This window comes from Struthio camelus, chromosome 7 (genome assembly GCF_040807025.1).
Source record: "Struthio camelus isolate bStrCam1 chromosome 7, bStrCam1.hap1, whole genome shotgun sequence".
NCBI lineage: Eukaryota > Metazoa > Chordata > Aves > Struthioniformes > Struthionidae > Struthio > Struthio camelus.
This window is the reverse complement of record NC_090948.1, coordinates 20460198-20475931: the sequence shown is the minus strand read 5'-3', so window position 1 is coordinate 20475931 and position 15734 is coordinate 20460198. Positions and strand designations below refer to the sequence as shown.

General features: G+C 37.2%; 1 protein-coding gene across 5 annotated transcripts in view; it reads left to right on the top strand.

The window, feature by feature from the left end:
- The window catches only part of KIF20B (kinesin family member 20B), a 49149-nt gene that overhangs the window by 3368 nt on the left and 30047 nt on the right, over positions 1 to 15734 (top strand). For 4 of the 5 annotated variants that reach the window (XM_068950096.1, XM_068950098.1, XM_068950097.1 and 1 more), the window contains exons 2-13: positions 1942 to 2098; positions 2590 to 2676; positions 2781 to 2897; positions 3087 to 3225; positions 6009 to 6193; positions 9608 to 9656; positions 10328 to 10522; positions 10947 to 11058; positions 11545 to 11616; positions 12065 to 12211; positions 13982 to 14144; positions 15139 to 15393. In XM_068950096.1, coding sequence (XP_068806197.1) covers positions 1943 to 2098; positions 2590 to 2676; positions 2781 to 2897; positions 3087 to 3225; positions 6009 to 6193; positions 9608 to 9656; positions 10328 to 10522; positions 10947 to 11058; positions 11545 to 11616; positions 12065 to 12211; positions 13982 to 14144; positions 15139 to 15393 — 1677 coding nt within the window. In that variant the 5' untranslated portion in view covers position 1942. Of the gene's footprint in view, positions 1 to 947; positions 1035 to 1941; positions 2099 to 2589; positions 2677 to 2780; positions 2898 to 3086; positions 3226 to 6008; positions 6194 to 9607; positions 9657 to 10327; positions 10523 to 10946; positions 11059 to 11544; positions 11617 to 12064; positions 12212 to 13981; positions 14145 to 15138; positions 15394 to 15734 lie in introns of those variants that run through there. The other variant, XM_068950095.1, reaches the window with a different exon arrangement.

Here is a 15734-nt window from a genome sequence, read left to right as displayed (position 1 = left end):
TAGCAGGATGAGGAGAGGTAAAAATAATGTATCTGTCTCTTTATTTAAAAAAAAAAAACCTCTAAGCCTTTTAATGTCTATAACCAGACTACAATTACAGTAGTTAAGTTGGTAGCCCTGGTTAACTGAGAGGCTGGGGGGTTTTAGCCTCCCTTTCTTTCCTCTGGCTAATTCTGTTTTAATCAAAACTAATGGTACTTTGTCAAACAGTAAGTGGTGTATCTAAGGTAACAGAAGTGCTGTTTGAAACTTATAATGTAGAGAGAGAGAGAGACAGACTATCAGTATCTTAGATTTTGCATGCTATCAATGGTCAAATGTTACTGGTCTGAGTGCTATACTCATGCACTGACTTGCCATTCAAGCGTTGAATAGAACGTGATATTTATGTCTTGCCCCTTAAGTAAAAAGGCATGGAATGAATGTAATCTTGACAAATTGCAGTTTAAAAGGAGCCTATATTTAAAGCAAATAAAATGTCAGTTATCTAACAAACCTGATTCCTGACAAGGCCCGATAAAAGTTTAGCAATGTGATTTTTCTTGTAGCGGATGAATAAGGCCTCTAGATTGTGACAGCACAGATATTTCTTTCCAGTTGTAGCTTTTTCTCAGGTCAATATTTAATCAAGTTGTAGTAATATTTCAAGCCAAGCTTCTCCCTACTTCTAATTTTTGTCATGCAACTGGTTGAAGAGCTGTGGGTTAGAAGAAACAAAGCAGTGCCATCACATCCAGGCCCTACAACAGGGAAGCCATGCAATTGATATCTAATCTCTAGAATACTTGCTGCTATGGGCTATAAGCAGCTTCTAGCAAGTTATGCTAAACTTAATCTGCAATAAAAGCCCCAAAGTCACAACTGTATTTCACAGGAAGAAGCAATAAGAAGCATAAAGAGCAGACATAATGCACTAATATTTTTGAATAAAATTCACTAATGATTGTAGGAGGATGACCATGCTTTCAAGAAGGTGAAAAAATTCCAATGGTTCTTACCAAATCTGCCCAAGGGGAAGAACTACCTTCCTGATGGTAAATCTGGTGATTGGTTTAGTCTGCTGTCTGAGGTCATACTAACTCTGGAAAGATGCTGCTAGATGCCCCAGTTCACTCTGTCTAGTATATCCATGGCTGCAGTTAATCCATCTTGGAAAAAGGACGAGGGGGAGGAAAGAATTGTTTCTAGAATTAACTTAACTTTTAAAAAGGTTTTTATGTTGAAACTTCACCTCTTTACTGTCTATTAACACTGAATCAATTTAACTTTCTCTTGTTTTAGCAAATGTTCACTGCTCCAATTCTGATACGCACAAACGTCAATGACTTACAGAATAAAAAAAAGAGAATTACTGATCAAATGATCAGAGTAATAATTTGTACTCTGACTTGGAGTTTTCTAATGTCCCCTTAAAAGCTCAAAATGTTAGACTTTTAGGATGCCTCTGAATTCTGCCTTACCTTAAGCTACATTGGGTTATCTCTATAACACCAAGCATGTATCAGGTCCTGTGAAGATAGCCATGAAGCTTGGGTTGCTCTTGCAGTGCGATTCCATTCTAAATGGGCAATATAAACACAAAGTGGGATGGTGAAGAGGATGTGGAGCAATATGACTGTTTTTTACTAATGATATCTGTACACATCTTTCCCTCAGACATCATGATTTTAGTAAGGTGGTGGTATATGCCCAAGGTTTTTCCCTAGTAAACTGTTCTTTCTTATTGAAAGAAGAATTTCTGTTCCTGCTTCATTTTTCTGACAGCCCCTTCATCCCCTGCAATCAGAAACTTGCTATACAAATTATGAGCAGGTTAAAAAAGCTCTCTCATTAAAGAAATTGTGGCTACCACTTAGAAGACAAGTCAGCCTGAGGCTAATACATTTTAAAAGCTATGTGTTATGTGATCAGAGAGCAAAAAATTGTTTTATCATATTGCAGGATGGAGCCAGCTTTGGATAAAGAGAAAATTTTCAGACCATCCTATATTGCTAGTGTTGAGCTGCCTCAAAGAACAGGACCAGTAAACGTGGAAGATATTAAAGCAGATCTCTCTGATGAATTTTCTTTGGTTTCTTCAAGCTCAGATGTAAGCCAGGTAAGAATGGTTTAGTGTTTGCATTGTCTGGTGCCTGAATAAAAGGACTAAATTATCTTAATATGCTTTTTATCTGTGGAAATAAATGGAATGGGCTAAGCTGTTATCATTGCATTCATACCTTGTTAAATGCATCAACTTGTGCATGTGCTTAATGCGAGTTCAGAGCAGCTTAATCACGGAAAGTTGTGAGTTTCATTCTCAGTTTCCACATGGCCTGAATATAGTATTACATGTGTGCTGCAAGATTGTTTTGAAACTCTAAGTTACTACAGTGAATTTCTGCAGAGGCCCGAACGCTTCAACTGTTGAATTACTTTAGATTTATTTGATGTGGAAAGCAAAAGTAGCTGTAAATCCTCCCCTTGCTCCACAAGACTTGGACCTGATGAAACTAGCACTGTCTGAACGTGCTGATTATCAAGCATACAGTCTAGTTGCATTTCTAACTTCCTAATCGCGCTCTCTCTCTCTCTTCTCTTTTTTTTAAGAGGAGCAGTTTGGAGTCTAAGGGACACATACAAGTTTGCCTTCGTATTAGGCCATTCACTTCACTGGAAAAAGAAAATGAACCTCAGGTGTGACACTTTAAATCTAAAAATGCTTCAAAAGTTTTCTTTCTTATAAGCTGAACTCTTCATACTTTTTTCCTGCACGTGTTTTGTGCTATGTCATTTAATAGGACTGTGTTTCACTTGAAGACTCAACAAGCATCATACTGAAACCTCCCAAAAACTCTTTGAGTCGGCTAAGTGAAAAAACTGCTGGACAGCTGATACAGAAGTTCACTTTTTCACAAGTAAATAAGTTGTTTTAAATTTTTAATTCTTAAACAAGTTGAATTTTTTTAATACCAAGCAAACTAGAAAAACTTAAACTATTGATATACTTTAAGATGGTAATTATATAGAATTTCTGACTTCTTAAAAGGCTTTAATGACTAATTAAACAAAATAAAGATGTTAATTGGTTTGTTGGTGATGATCAGGTGTTTGGACCTGAAACAACTCAAGAGGAGTTCTTTGAAGGTACTATGAAGCAACCAGTGCAAGATTTCTTGGAAGGATATAATCGTCTTGTTTTCACATATGGTGTTACAAATGCTGGAAAAACCTACACGTTCCAAGGTATGAGTAGCAATGGTGTGTCTGTGTCCCACCCTACCCTCACCCCTTGAATGGTGTGTGTGTGTGTTTTAGTTTTAAGTGAGGGGTACCTATAGCAGGGATATCACTCCACTTTGGAGTGACTGGGATACTCTTAACTTCTTGTGTTAGTTAAACTGTAATGGTATATGTTGGCTTATTTTGAATAGTAATAAATGATCTTTAAAAGTCACCTTCCCTAACAGATATCACTAAACTGACAATAGTCAGAGTTTACCTATACATATAGTGACTCTTTGGAAGACTACCGCAGTTGCTATGCCTTGTCCTGTCCCCACCTTCCCCAAGTATCTTGAATGTTGCAGGGGTGGGGGAAGTTAAGGAAATGAATGTCCTATGTATCAGGATGTGAAAAGTTTGTAAATAACTTTACAAAGTTAGACATGTGTCTTCACAAATAAAACAAACTCAGATGTTCTATTTTCGAATAAGGAATAGCATTTATCATAAAGAATAAACACTTTAAAGTGTGTCTGACTGCTTTCAAGTATGTGTCTGTCTTCAGGTTGTCTCTAGTTGTTGCATTTAGCAGTAACTGATTAGTTATCTTGCTTCCTGAGGCACTATTTCTGTACTGTCAAAGCTCAATAGCCTTTCTGGGCAGAAGTCGTCCTTTCTCTGGTTATTTTTCAAACCTTTTAAGCAAATGAGATAATTGTATTCAATAGTAACAAATGTTTCTGTAACAACTAGCATAGCATCTAAAATTGCTTTTTTTATTTTATAGAAATTGTAGAAGGATGCTGAATTTTGTTGGCCATATGAAATTAATCTTTATCTAACTGATCAATTGTCTTCTAAGCAATCTTCTATTAGATGGGTTATGACTGAAGGGGTTATGACTGAAGGCTAGCCGGTACTTCAAGCTTATCATTAGTCTGGGACAACAACGAGATGGTCTTTCCTGCTGTAATGAATAAGTACAAAAGAAATCTTTGAAACGGACAGTCCCCTATACTTGACTGCTTTGTGGTGTGTGGGTGGTGGTATTTTATTTACTTTGTTGTGAGACTTTGATTCTCAGCTTTTCAGATTCTACTGACTTCTTTAAGTATTTGGGGATTAACTGTCCTCTAGCAGTAAGAATTGGCAGGGCAGAATGGCAGAATCCTCTTTTTAATGAATCTTTAATACAGATAATCTTGAAACTCAGCTGTAGAAAGTCAGCACTTGTTTGAAGGACTTCTGAGCACTTGCTAAAGGTCTCTCTTTTTCAGAGAATCCGAAACTAAGTTTTGGATAAGTAGGAAATGGAGACAACTGTAACACCTGAAACTCTTGAAAATGTTGAGGTAGTGGTAGCTTTTTGGGTAAGTGCTGTTGAATGACAACTCCAGGGCAACCTTCTTGTGTCCTCAGTTCTCTACACTGGCTGTGACAGCCAAACTAAAGACTAGATGGCAAGAACGGTTAAAAGTGTAGTTCTAAAGAAACAGGCTCAAGACTGAGTAGTGACACATCTTGTTAATCAATTTATTGATAGCTTCCTCCCTTATAAGAAAGGGACTGTGAAATCATAATGCAGGACAATGTACTTGCCATTGAGTAAATATTTTCAAGTAATGTTTTTGCCAACTTGGAATATTCCTAGTTTTGTAATGGACAGGTAAGTAAAAGTTACTATCAGATGCCTATTCCTTCTGATTTTGCTAGTAAATGCAAAGAAAATATATTGCCTACTGAGTGCCATGGTTTCCTTCTGTTCTTTATGGAATTGTTAGTACAGCTTTCCACTTTGGCATTACACAGGAGTCTGTATTCAGTCAATGGCAGAGGAGTTACGTGAAGGATGAAGATCTTCAGGATTTTTCATATACTGTAACTTAGCCAATGACTGTTCTGTTTACCTTAGGTTGAGTTACAATGGCATTACAATAAACCAGAAATGGCTAGAGAAGGAAGAGATTAGGAGAAATAAACTAATGCAATAGTATTTGGACTTAAGATATGTGTGTATTTTTTGAGTGCCAGCCAGGTTTTACTTAGGCTCTTATCCTGACAAGACAGCTAGTGATGTAACTGATAAGAGCCCATCTTCCTCAGGAATAGTCTCTCCTATCAGCTGCTGGAGAGTGATGCTGGCAGAAACTGAGAATGCAGGACATCAGTCTCTTCCGTTCTCCCTGGGTTAGAAATTGGAAGTGAACCTTTTTAAAACTTGCATCCAGTTTAAGAAAGATCAAGTGCACACATGGATTTTCATTGTTTGACTCCTTTTTTGCCTTTCTGGTACATAAGCAATAAGCCCTGAGGAAAGGGCTGAGATGGGGGAAAGGAGGATGTGACTTTAATCTACTGGTCACAGGTTTCTATGGTTTTTGTAGGTTCTGTGGGATTAGTACAGAGCTACAACTGAGAGACAATGTTGCTAGCTTTCTTTCCAGATTATCTCCTTGAGAGAGGAGAAGGCGGCCTATGAAATACAATTGAAAAACTCCAAATATATATGAATGTTCTTCCTTGTAGCTAGGTTTGTGCAGAATACCCAGCTTTTTTCTATATCATACACCTTCCTATCTAAAGGGTGGAGCATGAACTGTTGCTGAAAGCCAAATACCTTCCAAAATGTGTTATTAAAATTTCTGACTTCTAGAGAATACAAAAAGTACTGCTTCAGGTGGTAACTGGCCTACAAATCTTCGATTATGTCTTAAGATTGGAATCTCTTGTCTTTCAGTCTTTGTTTTTGTGTACACCTTGTTCATGAGAGAATTGAGTCTTTTCTTTTTGGATGCTGCTTACAGGGACAGAAGATGATGTTGGTATTCTGCCAAGGACAATGGATATGCTATTTAAAAGTATTCAAGGAAAGCTATACACAGCAATGGATCTCAAACCCCATCGGTGTAGAGATTATATAAAACTCACTAAAGACCAAGTGAGAGAAGAAGCTGCTATTAAAAATTCAATACTTCGTCTAACAAAAGAGGTAAGAGAAGTGCTCCCTTCTATCCTGATGAGTATACTCATCTGCAGAAAGCTCGATGTTGCCCTCTTCATTCTGCAACAGGAAAAGGCTATCTGCATTTGAGCATGGGTGCTTCTATTTGCTATTGGACCCTTATTTAAATTAACAATTAGTTGCGCAGTGGTGCTAGTGAACCCTGATCTCCTGTGGATTTCTAATCTGCGGCTGAACACTTGATGTGAACTCCAAAGTGCTTTCTGTAGTTTGGACATTTTATAACTTGTCCTCTGGATCACTGGTGGTTAAGGAGAACTGAATGCAAGTAGTCATGGGACACTACTAGGTCTGCTCCTTAGTCAATTGACTATCTTCTAGAATTCTAAAGACTTTCATGCTTTTGAGGCTGTTACCTCTTTCAGTTTGGTATAGTACCATTAAAGGAAGCTAAAAATAGAAACCCTCTTGAAAGGAGAGCAAAATAAGCCAGTGAACTTACAAGGAGTGGAAACCAAAAGAGGTTTCTGGATTTTATTCTTAAACTGATCATTCTAGTGCTCATTGCTGAGCACTCCTAAAGTAAATTTCAGTTCTATAAGTTGTCTGGAACTCTTGAGCTGTTTGGGCTAACTGCAGTTATTGGAGAGTTGTATCTTGTGATATCATACTTTTTTGGTGTCTTAATTCAGAATTGAATGGAACACTAAAAACAAAATTGAGCAGATGTCAAAAAAATGAAATAAAGGAATTCTTGTCTTTATTTCCCTTCCCCTCCATGAAGAAGCTGAAGCATCTCCCAAATGCCTGCTAGATTTTACTGGGGTATTCAACTGTTGCTTGATGGAATATGTCTATCTTGATCTTATCCACAATTTGAATGTGGACTTCTCTGGTATGGAAGGCAGGTGGCAGTAAAATTCTTTAAACGTTATGTGCAAAGTTGTGGGAAGGAAGGAGACTAACTTCCTCATCCATTTTTTAATTTGCAACCTCTTGATTGTAAGTAAGGGTATTCTGAAGAAATGTTGTTCAACAAAAGCTTTTGATTACTTTATTCCATAAATATCAGGCTATATTTTCTTTATCTAGATAAACTTATCACTTTATGATGATGAAACTCTGGTCTGTATAGCAGCCCATTCACTACAGTATTTTACAACTATTAACATGGACTTGTCACTTTTTTCCTTGATTTATAAAAATATCATTGTTAAAACAGTGAAAGGTGATTGCTATGCAGACTTGATGTGGATGAAATGGTCTGACTTCTGGAATGTATAAACTCATTTTTCCTACCCTTGGTTTCTTAGATATCAGATAAAGGTAAGAGTGTGGTTTAGTCAGAAGATGCTTTGATTCAGTTGTAACAGTGATGCGAGCGTGAGAAGCCAACAAATGGTTCCGTTTAGACAGCTAAGAAATCTTGAACAAAGAAAGTAGAACTTGGGATGGCAAGCTCTGTCCTGCACTTTTCCAGGAGTGAGCAAGATTGTGTTGGGTTTTCTTAATATTTTCTTCCTTGCCTGTTTCTCGGTTACTTTTTAGTAAAGCCTCAGATCTCATGACCCTAAAATGACTTTGTCAGCTTTGATGCCAGGTGCTGTTTAAGACTATCATATCACTTTTTTCCCTTTTCCCTCTTTAGAAAGACTATGTAGAAAGCACTACTGCGTGTTGTGTGCATTTAGTGCTTGCGCTCTTTTGCAGTACTTATCCTTCTGGTGTTGCTACTAAATCCTATGGAAACAATTTCAACCTATGCAGCTGTTACTATAGCATGCTTAATAGCAATTTTTTCTAGAATAAGTCTTTTTTCATCTGGATATTTCATTCTCCTGGCTTCAAGACTTTTTTAAGAAGGATCTAATCTCATTGTTAGTGAGAGCAAGGATGTGTCACTTCCTCCACTGACTTCTGTTCTTCCAAGGTGGTATTTATGAAACTGCTCTGCTTGTGGGTTGGAGGCAATGGGGACCTTTGAAGACTAATTAAACTTGTTTATGGTATTTGATAATAACTTGAGGGCATGCATCATACTATAGAAGCAAAATTATTGCCTGGAAATGCTTTAATGACATCACATAGAATCTGTAGGTTTTTTAATTCTGTGTTAAGTTTCAGAAATCCTAAACATGGGACAACTTTGTAATGCATAGTTTCATATAACTGGGAATTTTCTTAATATTAAAGCCTCCTAAGCTGTAAATAAGTTGAGAGACGCTGTAAAGCCATGCAGACTTGTAAGGCTTCACCCCTTTAAAAGGGGGAAGGGGGGGAAACAAACTTTCCTTAAAGTCTACCCCTAACAATTTTTAAGGGTTTTTTTAGGAAAAGTCTCTTGTATACATGTTGGGATGCAAGCTGTGTAAAACTGATCTGGATTGGCAGAGGACAGAGGAATAAAATGCTGGAAACAGAAAGCTGCTTGCAGACTCTGTCCATGGAGTAGACTGGGGAGATATGTGTACATGACATGAGCGCTCCCTCTAATTTCTAAATCTTTGCTCATAAGAACAATACTTAAGCTTATAAGTTTGGTTACATCTACTTCAGTAGAGCCAGATCTGGGAGTGTTTTCTGTATGTAAAGCTAAGAAACTTCCTAGAAATTTTGATGTCATCAACATCTCGTTGTTTCATGAATCACTGATGGAGTCTTAGCTTCATATGAAGCATACTCATGGCAATACATAGAGAAATCTTTTTGATCCGTTTTTATTTCCTTAAGTATAGTGCTCTCAGTCACATTTCTCTGCAGCTCTATCTTAAATATTAAAACTGGGAACTGAATGCATGTGTATGAACCTCAGGCTCTAGCAGTAGGGATTTGTTCTATCTTAACTTTTTTGAAAGAGCTTGGTAAAAGGTGACTTTTTTCTTTCCCTTTCCAAAGTTTAATCTTTATGGTTTCAATTGTGGAATGTTTCTATGGCGTATGTAATAAGCAACCAGTTGCCTCATCTAAACTATAAATGAGAAACAGCAGCAAAGCTAGAACATTTCTGAGGGTGGAACTTGTAAGCTAAAAGATATGGAAGTCTTGAAATAGCAAAATAGTAACAGTTTTGGGACCCTCTTGCATCACCAGGTAAAGTGTAATGTGGAAATTACAACTGGACTATCACAAATAATACTATTGCCTTGTTCCTGAGTGGGCTCCTGCCCCTCCATTTTTCTGTAAACTCAAACTGAAATGTTGTCCGCTGTGATGCAAGGGAAGTGTTGGGGATGACCATGAAGGTAAGAATAACCCTCTCAGTGGGAGCATGGGGGTGCCTTGAAATAGACACAATGTGTAGCCAGTATCTTTCTATTGGCATATATTGCAACTATGCTGTATGACTACATAGTAGGACAATAGAGCTGTTACAAAAGTGGCTAATTTTGAAGTAACTTTTTACTGTCAACAATACATCTTAGTCTTTGTTCTCCTTTGTAGGTAGACCATCAAAATAGCACTCACAGCAAAGCACCAGCTGATTCTAAAGGTATATTTTAAATTGAAGATTGCAATTTTAAAAAAAAGGGATGGCAAAGAAGCTTTTTGGTTTTTGTCAACAACTGATTTCTGGCCTAGGCTAATAACAAAAGAACTACTTTGCACTTGTTTGCATAATTGTAGTTTAGGTAGTAAGTGATTGCCTGAGTAGAAAAGCCAAGGATAATATTAGAAGATGGTTACCTGTGCATCCAACCCAAACTGATACTAAATGAGGTGACACTTTAGCAAGGAAAAGTAGTACTGCTTGGCCTGTGGGCCCTAATGCTATCCTGACAGGTTTTTTTGAACACTTATTTAAGTACGTAGAAGTTTAATTGGAGCATAAAACCCCTAAATACTAAGTCTTTCTTAAAAGGGAAGAATTAAGTATACTTGTTTTATTTCTTTGATCTCTTTTTCTGTAATCTCTTAATTAATCAAGCTCTGTTTGATAGTGTTTGCAACTGAAAAACAGGTGACAGAGTAGGTCTTTTGTACAAATGTAGGGCAAGTATGACTTCCAGCTACTTGAAGAAAGGGGAAAAATTCCAATGGATTCTTGACCAGAGAAACTCTTTTTAGAGGCTGCTGTAGTATAAACTTTTATTTATCTCTTTGGAAATGCAATTCAATCTGCTAGGCACATATAGACTTGTAATACTTTGTGCTTTTTGGCAGATTTGAAAGAACCCTTAAAGGAATCAGAGCAATCTAGTCCAAGTGTGGAGAGTTGCATGAAATTTTCTGTCTGGGTTTCGTTTTTCGAGATTTACAATGAATGCTTTTATGACTTACTGATTCCAATATCAAGTGACAAGAAGAGAAAAACACTACGTCTCGCGCAAGACATCAAGGGATGCTCTTATGTAAAAGGTGATTAGAATATATTACAAATACCCAAACTTGGCTGTGGAAACCTCAGTTTTTCTGTAATAAGAGGTGTGTGTGTTCCTAGATCAGAAACTCTAAACTGCCTTTACTGTAGTACTGTAGACTTCTGCCTTGAACATAAAAGGTGTTACGATCTTTATGTATACATATAAATTTCTGTGTGTATATATAAATAATATATAATGACATGTACATGCATTTGCATAACATGATACGCTTTCCCTTCCTTTCCCGTGGGAGGGGATTATTGATCTTATTTGTCATCATATAATAGCTTCTATCTGAAATAGACTTACTCAAATGTATGTCTTGAGCAGATATATCTGGTATGCACATACTGTCTCTTGCTCCCTTCTTTATCTTTGCTAATTATATTTATAAGATGATCATGTTTTACTTCCTCAAGATCTGCAGTGGGTTCAGATTTCCGATTCTAAAGAAGCTTTCAGACTTCTAAAACTGGGATTGAAACACCAGAGTATTGCAAGCACAAAACTAAATACTACTTCCAGCAGAAGGTAAGGAAAAACATTGAGGATAGGGTGGTCTGGAGGAGAAGGAGGACCTAAAATATAGCTTGTGGCTTTTGGGAGGGGAAGAGGCTTTACCAAATTCTAGATACCTAGGTTTTGGTTCTGACATCCTTTAAGGGTATGTAACTCAGTGTTTCGAGCCAAAAGGATTCAATCTTGCTACAGGATGAACATGTATAAAAGCTAACAGCATTTTCTAAATGTTCTCCTTCAAACAGAAGCACTTAGCTTCCTGTTATCTAAATGTCGGCTTCTATTATAATGTGAAAGCTTGGTAGTATACCTTGAGTAAAAAGCAAAATAAGTATGGCAAAAATGTCTTTCTAAAAAGCTTGTTGTATTATAATTGAATGAGTTAATACTTAAATATGCTGACAGACTGAAGTTGGAAACGGGTGTTCTAGAGACTAAAAGTACTTTGAAGATATTCTCATTTCATCACTTCTCAGCTGCTTAAACTTTTCCTTTTAGTCACAGTATATTCACAGTTAAGGTACTAAAAATTGAAGATTCAGAAGCACCACGAGTGACACGAGTCAATGAGTAAGTTCAGAGCTGGGTCTCCCTCATTTTCCTGTAGTAACGTTGCTAACTTAAGTACCATTCTCTATGTTGGCGCGGTAGTACTGTGCTGTATACCCAGAACTTCACCCATAGCACTTCATGCACAAATGGTGGTTTCCTTGCTTTGTGCACTCATACACTATTTGGTCCCCTAGCTCAAGCCACCCCATGGCAATGCTTTTCTACACCTTATCCCCTTTACTCAGCATGAGATTCCTCTATAGTCAACAATATTCAACTTCTGATCTCATGCAAGTCCTCAGAAGGAAGAAGGTGAGGAACCAGTATTGAAGTGGATGGGAGGGTTCACGTGGTTGAAGAAGAAACTTTCTCTGGGAAAACTGATTACCTTGAAAACAGTGAATAATTTGTAGGTGTTCTGAAGCAAGAAAAGTGATTTTTTTTTTTTTCCCTTATCTGCCTTCAGATTGTCACTCTGTGATCTTGCTGGTTCAGAAAGATGTACCAAGACACGCAATGAGGGTGATAGATTGAAAGAGAGTGGGAACATAAACACCTCTCTCCTGATTCTGGGCAAGTGTATAAATGCACTGAAGAACTGTCAACAGTCAAAGTAAGTCCTTTTAAGAATTGCTAACTGATTTTTAGGTATTGTGTGTGATAGTTAAAAGCTACTGTTTAAAATACACAGTACTAATACTGATAGTAAGTGTTAGTGGAAAAGATGTACAGACTTCTCAGACCTGGAAAGTCTTGACCTACTGAAGTTATTTTTTAAACTTGTCAGTTTTGCTTTTTGATAAACTACTCAAATTCTAACATCCTTTAAATGTGTCATAGACCTCAGTGATTGATTCTGTTTTCTTGAGTTTGACTTATGAAACCTTGGAATAAGTTAATATTGTGAAGAGTCAAAATTTCAGCTTCTTTATTCCTCCTTTGTTAACTAACTCCTCTGTTTCCTATGCGCTTCTAATGTAACAGTTTTCATCAGTGGGATATTATTGTGCTATGTCACAACTGTGTACTCTTCCACAAAATGTTAGCTGCTGAATTGATCTTTTTCTAAATCTCGACATATTTTAACGCTCTCCCCACTTCCCCACCAATGGTATAACTAACTATATGCAAACATGCAGAAAAAAGCCTCCCCACTACTTAGGCCCTCGCTTTAGGGACCTAAATCAGACTAATACATAAGTTTCTGCTAGCTGTCCAAACAGGACAATATATAGTCACATTTGGGCATTACTGTCCAAGCTTTCTCCACAGGTTCTAATTTGAAGATCTGTTTCTGTCACAGCAGTTCAACTGAGAGTTGATTTAACTTCTGCTGACTTTTAGATGGTATGCTTGCCAAATTCATTTGCACTGTAACATGGTTCCTGACACTTTATTCAGAGTTGATTGCATTTTAAAATTGGACAAAATTATGTTTCTGATAGCCCGAACTTTGGTGAATTTACAGTCTGTCTTCTGTTCATTTTGTTGCTATATGGGACAGATGTATTAAAACTAGCTACTTGTTAAATGATCATTAACATTCAGAATGTTTTTTCTGATTCTAATAACTTGGGATTTCTAAACAGTATAGCATAAATGTTCTTAAGTCTTAATAGATGCCTCTTACAGGTTGAGTAGGAAGCAGCAATTTCTTAAAATGACTGTCACTCCAGCAGCAAAGCTGCTTGTGAGCTATATATGGTGCTCTAACAAGAGCATTGCTTTCTTGTTCTATTTGTATAACTGAATAGCTGTCGTATGTCCAAAATGCAGGTTACTTACACAGTGGCAAATTTGTTAGTCATGTTTTAGGAATGCCCAATGTCTAACTTCCTGTAGATATCAAAACATCTACTGCTAGCTGTTAAATTCAATGACACAGCTTCTTGTTTAGGAAATGCCAAACTGCTGGAGACTAAGATGTTCTAGGAGGAATTTCTGTGTTTGGTGTGTACTTATCTTGCCTGGGCTGTTTCCAGAGACCAGATACTGAGTGATAGGGATCAGTGATATATTGAACGCTGCTCGCCTAGAACTAAATATTTCCCTTTTTCTAATGTGATAAGAGAAGTGTGTAGTTCAAAGTAGCAAGACACAATGTGACCTTACCCTAGGTTAAATGTTGGACATTCTTTTGATTCAAGTGCTTGCACTGATTGTATTACTGTAGCATATTTGAGATGATAATGAATGGCTAAACAGCATTCTAAACTGCTACAAACTGTCATGCAGTCTCTCTACAAACAACTGAAAACAATTCTAAACCATTTAAAGGCTACTGCTACTGTGTTATAAATATTTTGGAGTCTTCAGGATAGATAGGTCTTGCATTGACTGGAAGTTGTCTAATTTCTGATAATCTTTTTTTTTGTCTTTAAAGGTTGCAGCAGCACATTCCGTTTCGGGAAAGTAAACTAACACATTTCCTTCAAGGTTTCTTCAGTGGAAGAGGGAAGGTATACATGATAGTAAATATAAGCCAATGCGCTTCAGCATATGATGAAACACTCAATGTGCTAAAGTTCTCTGCCATTGCACAAAAAGTAAGTATGCTATAGTTATGTTGTTGAGTGTACTCTTCTGATTTGCATTTAATTGGAAAGTTTCCTCATTTCTAAGAGCATGAATTTTGTTAGTGATTTTCTTTAGAATCTCATGTGGCAATTTTTTAATTTTTTTTTGCCAGGCTTTATTTTCTTGTAAAGCTATTAAAAGGGCTATGCTGGGGAATACCTTTTTGGTGGCAGAGGAGCATCTCCAGCTAAAAGTCATAATTTTGACAAACTTCTACAGTCTTTTTGTATTCAGAAGAAGTTCCCAGTGATTTAAATGTTTCTTCTCTACTTAAAACATGTTCCTGTCAGGGGGAGCACTGCTAGCTGCCTCTGTATGCTACTGATATCCTGCTCGTGTCAGGTGTTGGAAAAAATAGACTGAACAGGAAAAAGGACATGAAGGGTCCTTTTTTGTGTTCCTGGAGGCTTTGGTAGGAAAATGAAGATTAATCAGTAAGAGTGAATGCAGTGCTGATATAACTCCAATGAAATTTGTTGCAGCCTTAAATGGAAGTCATGGAAAAATGTTTGAAAGTTAATGTGTTCAAAGGAGAATAGATATAGGCCTTTGGGATGCGGACTCATCTAAGTAGGTTAAGTATGAGACTAGAGGGAGAAGAGTGTGAGGTGAGAGTTGTGTAAGAAATGGGATTTGTAGGGTAACATTCAGTTGTATGTAAAGCAGCAAGGGGAAAAAAAAGTAAGTAGAAATTAAAAAATCTACTTGGTGGCAGCCATCCTGTGGGTTGTCCAGCTGATGAAACTTGGAGCTCCAAGACCCAGAAGAAGGGCTGGGTGCTGAAATAACTCCATTTTCTAGAAACTGGTCCATTTCTGGAAACTGGTATAATAGTGACTCTAAATTGAGCATAGGCTAGGGAAGTACTGTGTCCAGGAGAGCTATAGGTAAGTGCAGGTGTTTCTTCGAAACACTAGGAAAGGTTTAAGAAGTACTAATGGCTGTTCTTTTTTTCCTGAGTAGGTTTTAGTTCTGGACTCTTCTATTCTTCCCCAAGATCAGTCATTTGGCCAGAAATCAGCAAGAGAATCATCGCTCCTTAGTGACACTAAAATGCAGATAACAAGGAAAAGAGCTACAATACTCTGGGACAGGAGCTTAGAAGATGTGATTGAAGATGATGATGATGAGATGGAAGAACAGCATAATGTGTCAGGAGAAGAAGCAGTGCAAAAATATGAAGAAAATAAGGTCCTTATTGGAAAGGAAGAATATATGGTATGTACCAGGATTATCTTAAGAAATAGAGTAGCACTGAGTTTTAAAGCAATATATTCTCCTCTGCTCCTTCCCATTGCCCTCATTTTCCCCTAACCCAATGTTGTGAACTGAAAGTAAGATTGCTCATGGCTTATTGTCTGTTGTGGGAAACCTGTGTCAAACGCCTGTAAATTCAAACTGAAGGATGAGAATTGCAGGCTTGATTTTCTCTGTTATTGGTAACTTGTCAGTGCATGGCAAAGATTATCTGTTTTTCAGCAATACATATATCTCTCTGTATTCTGTGTACAAGGAAACTATGAAAGCTCTTTTCAAGCAACAGCAATTTTGGTCTCTTT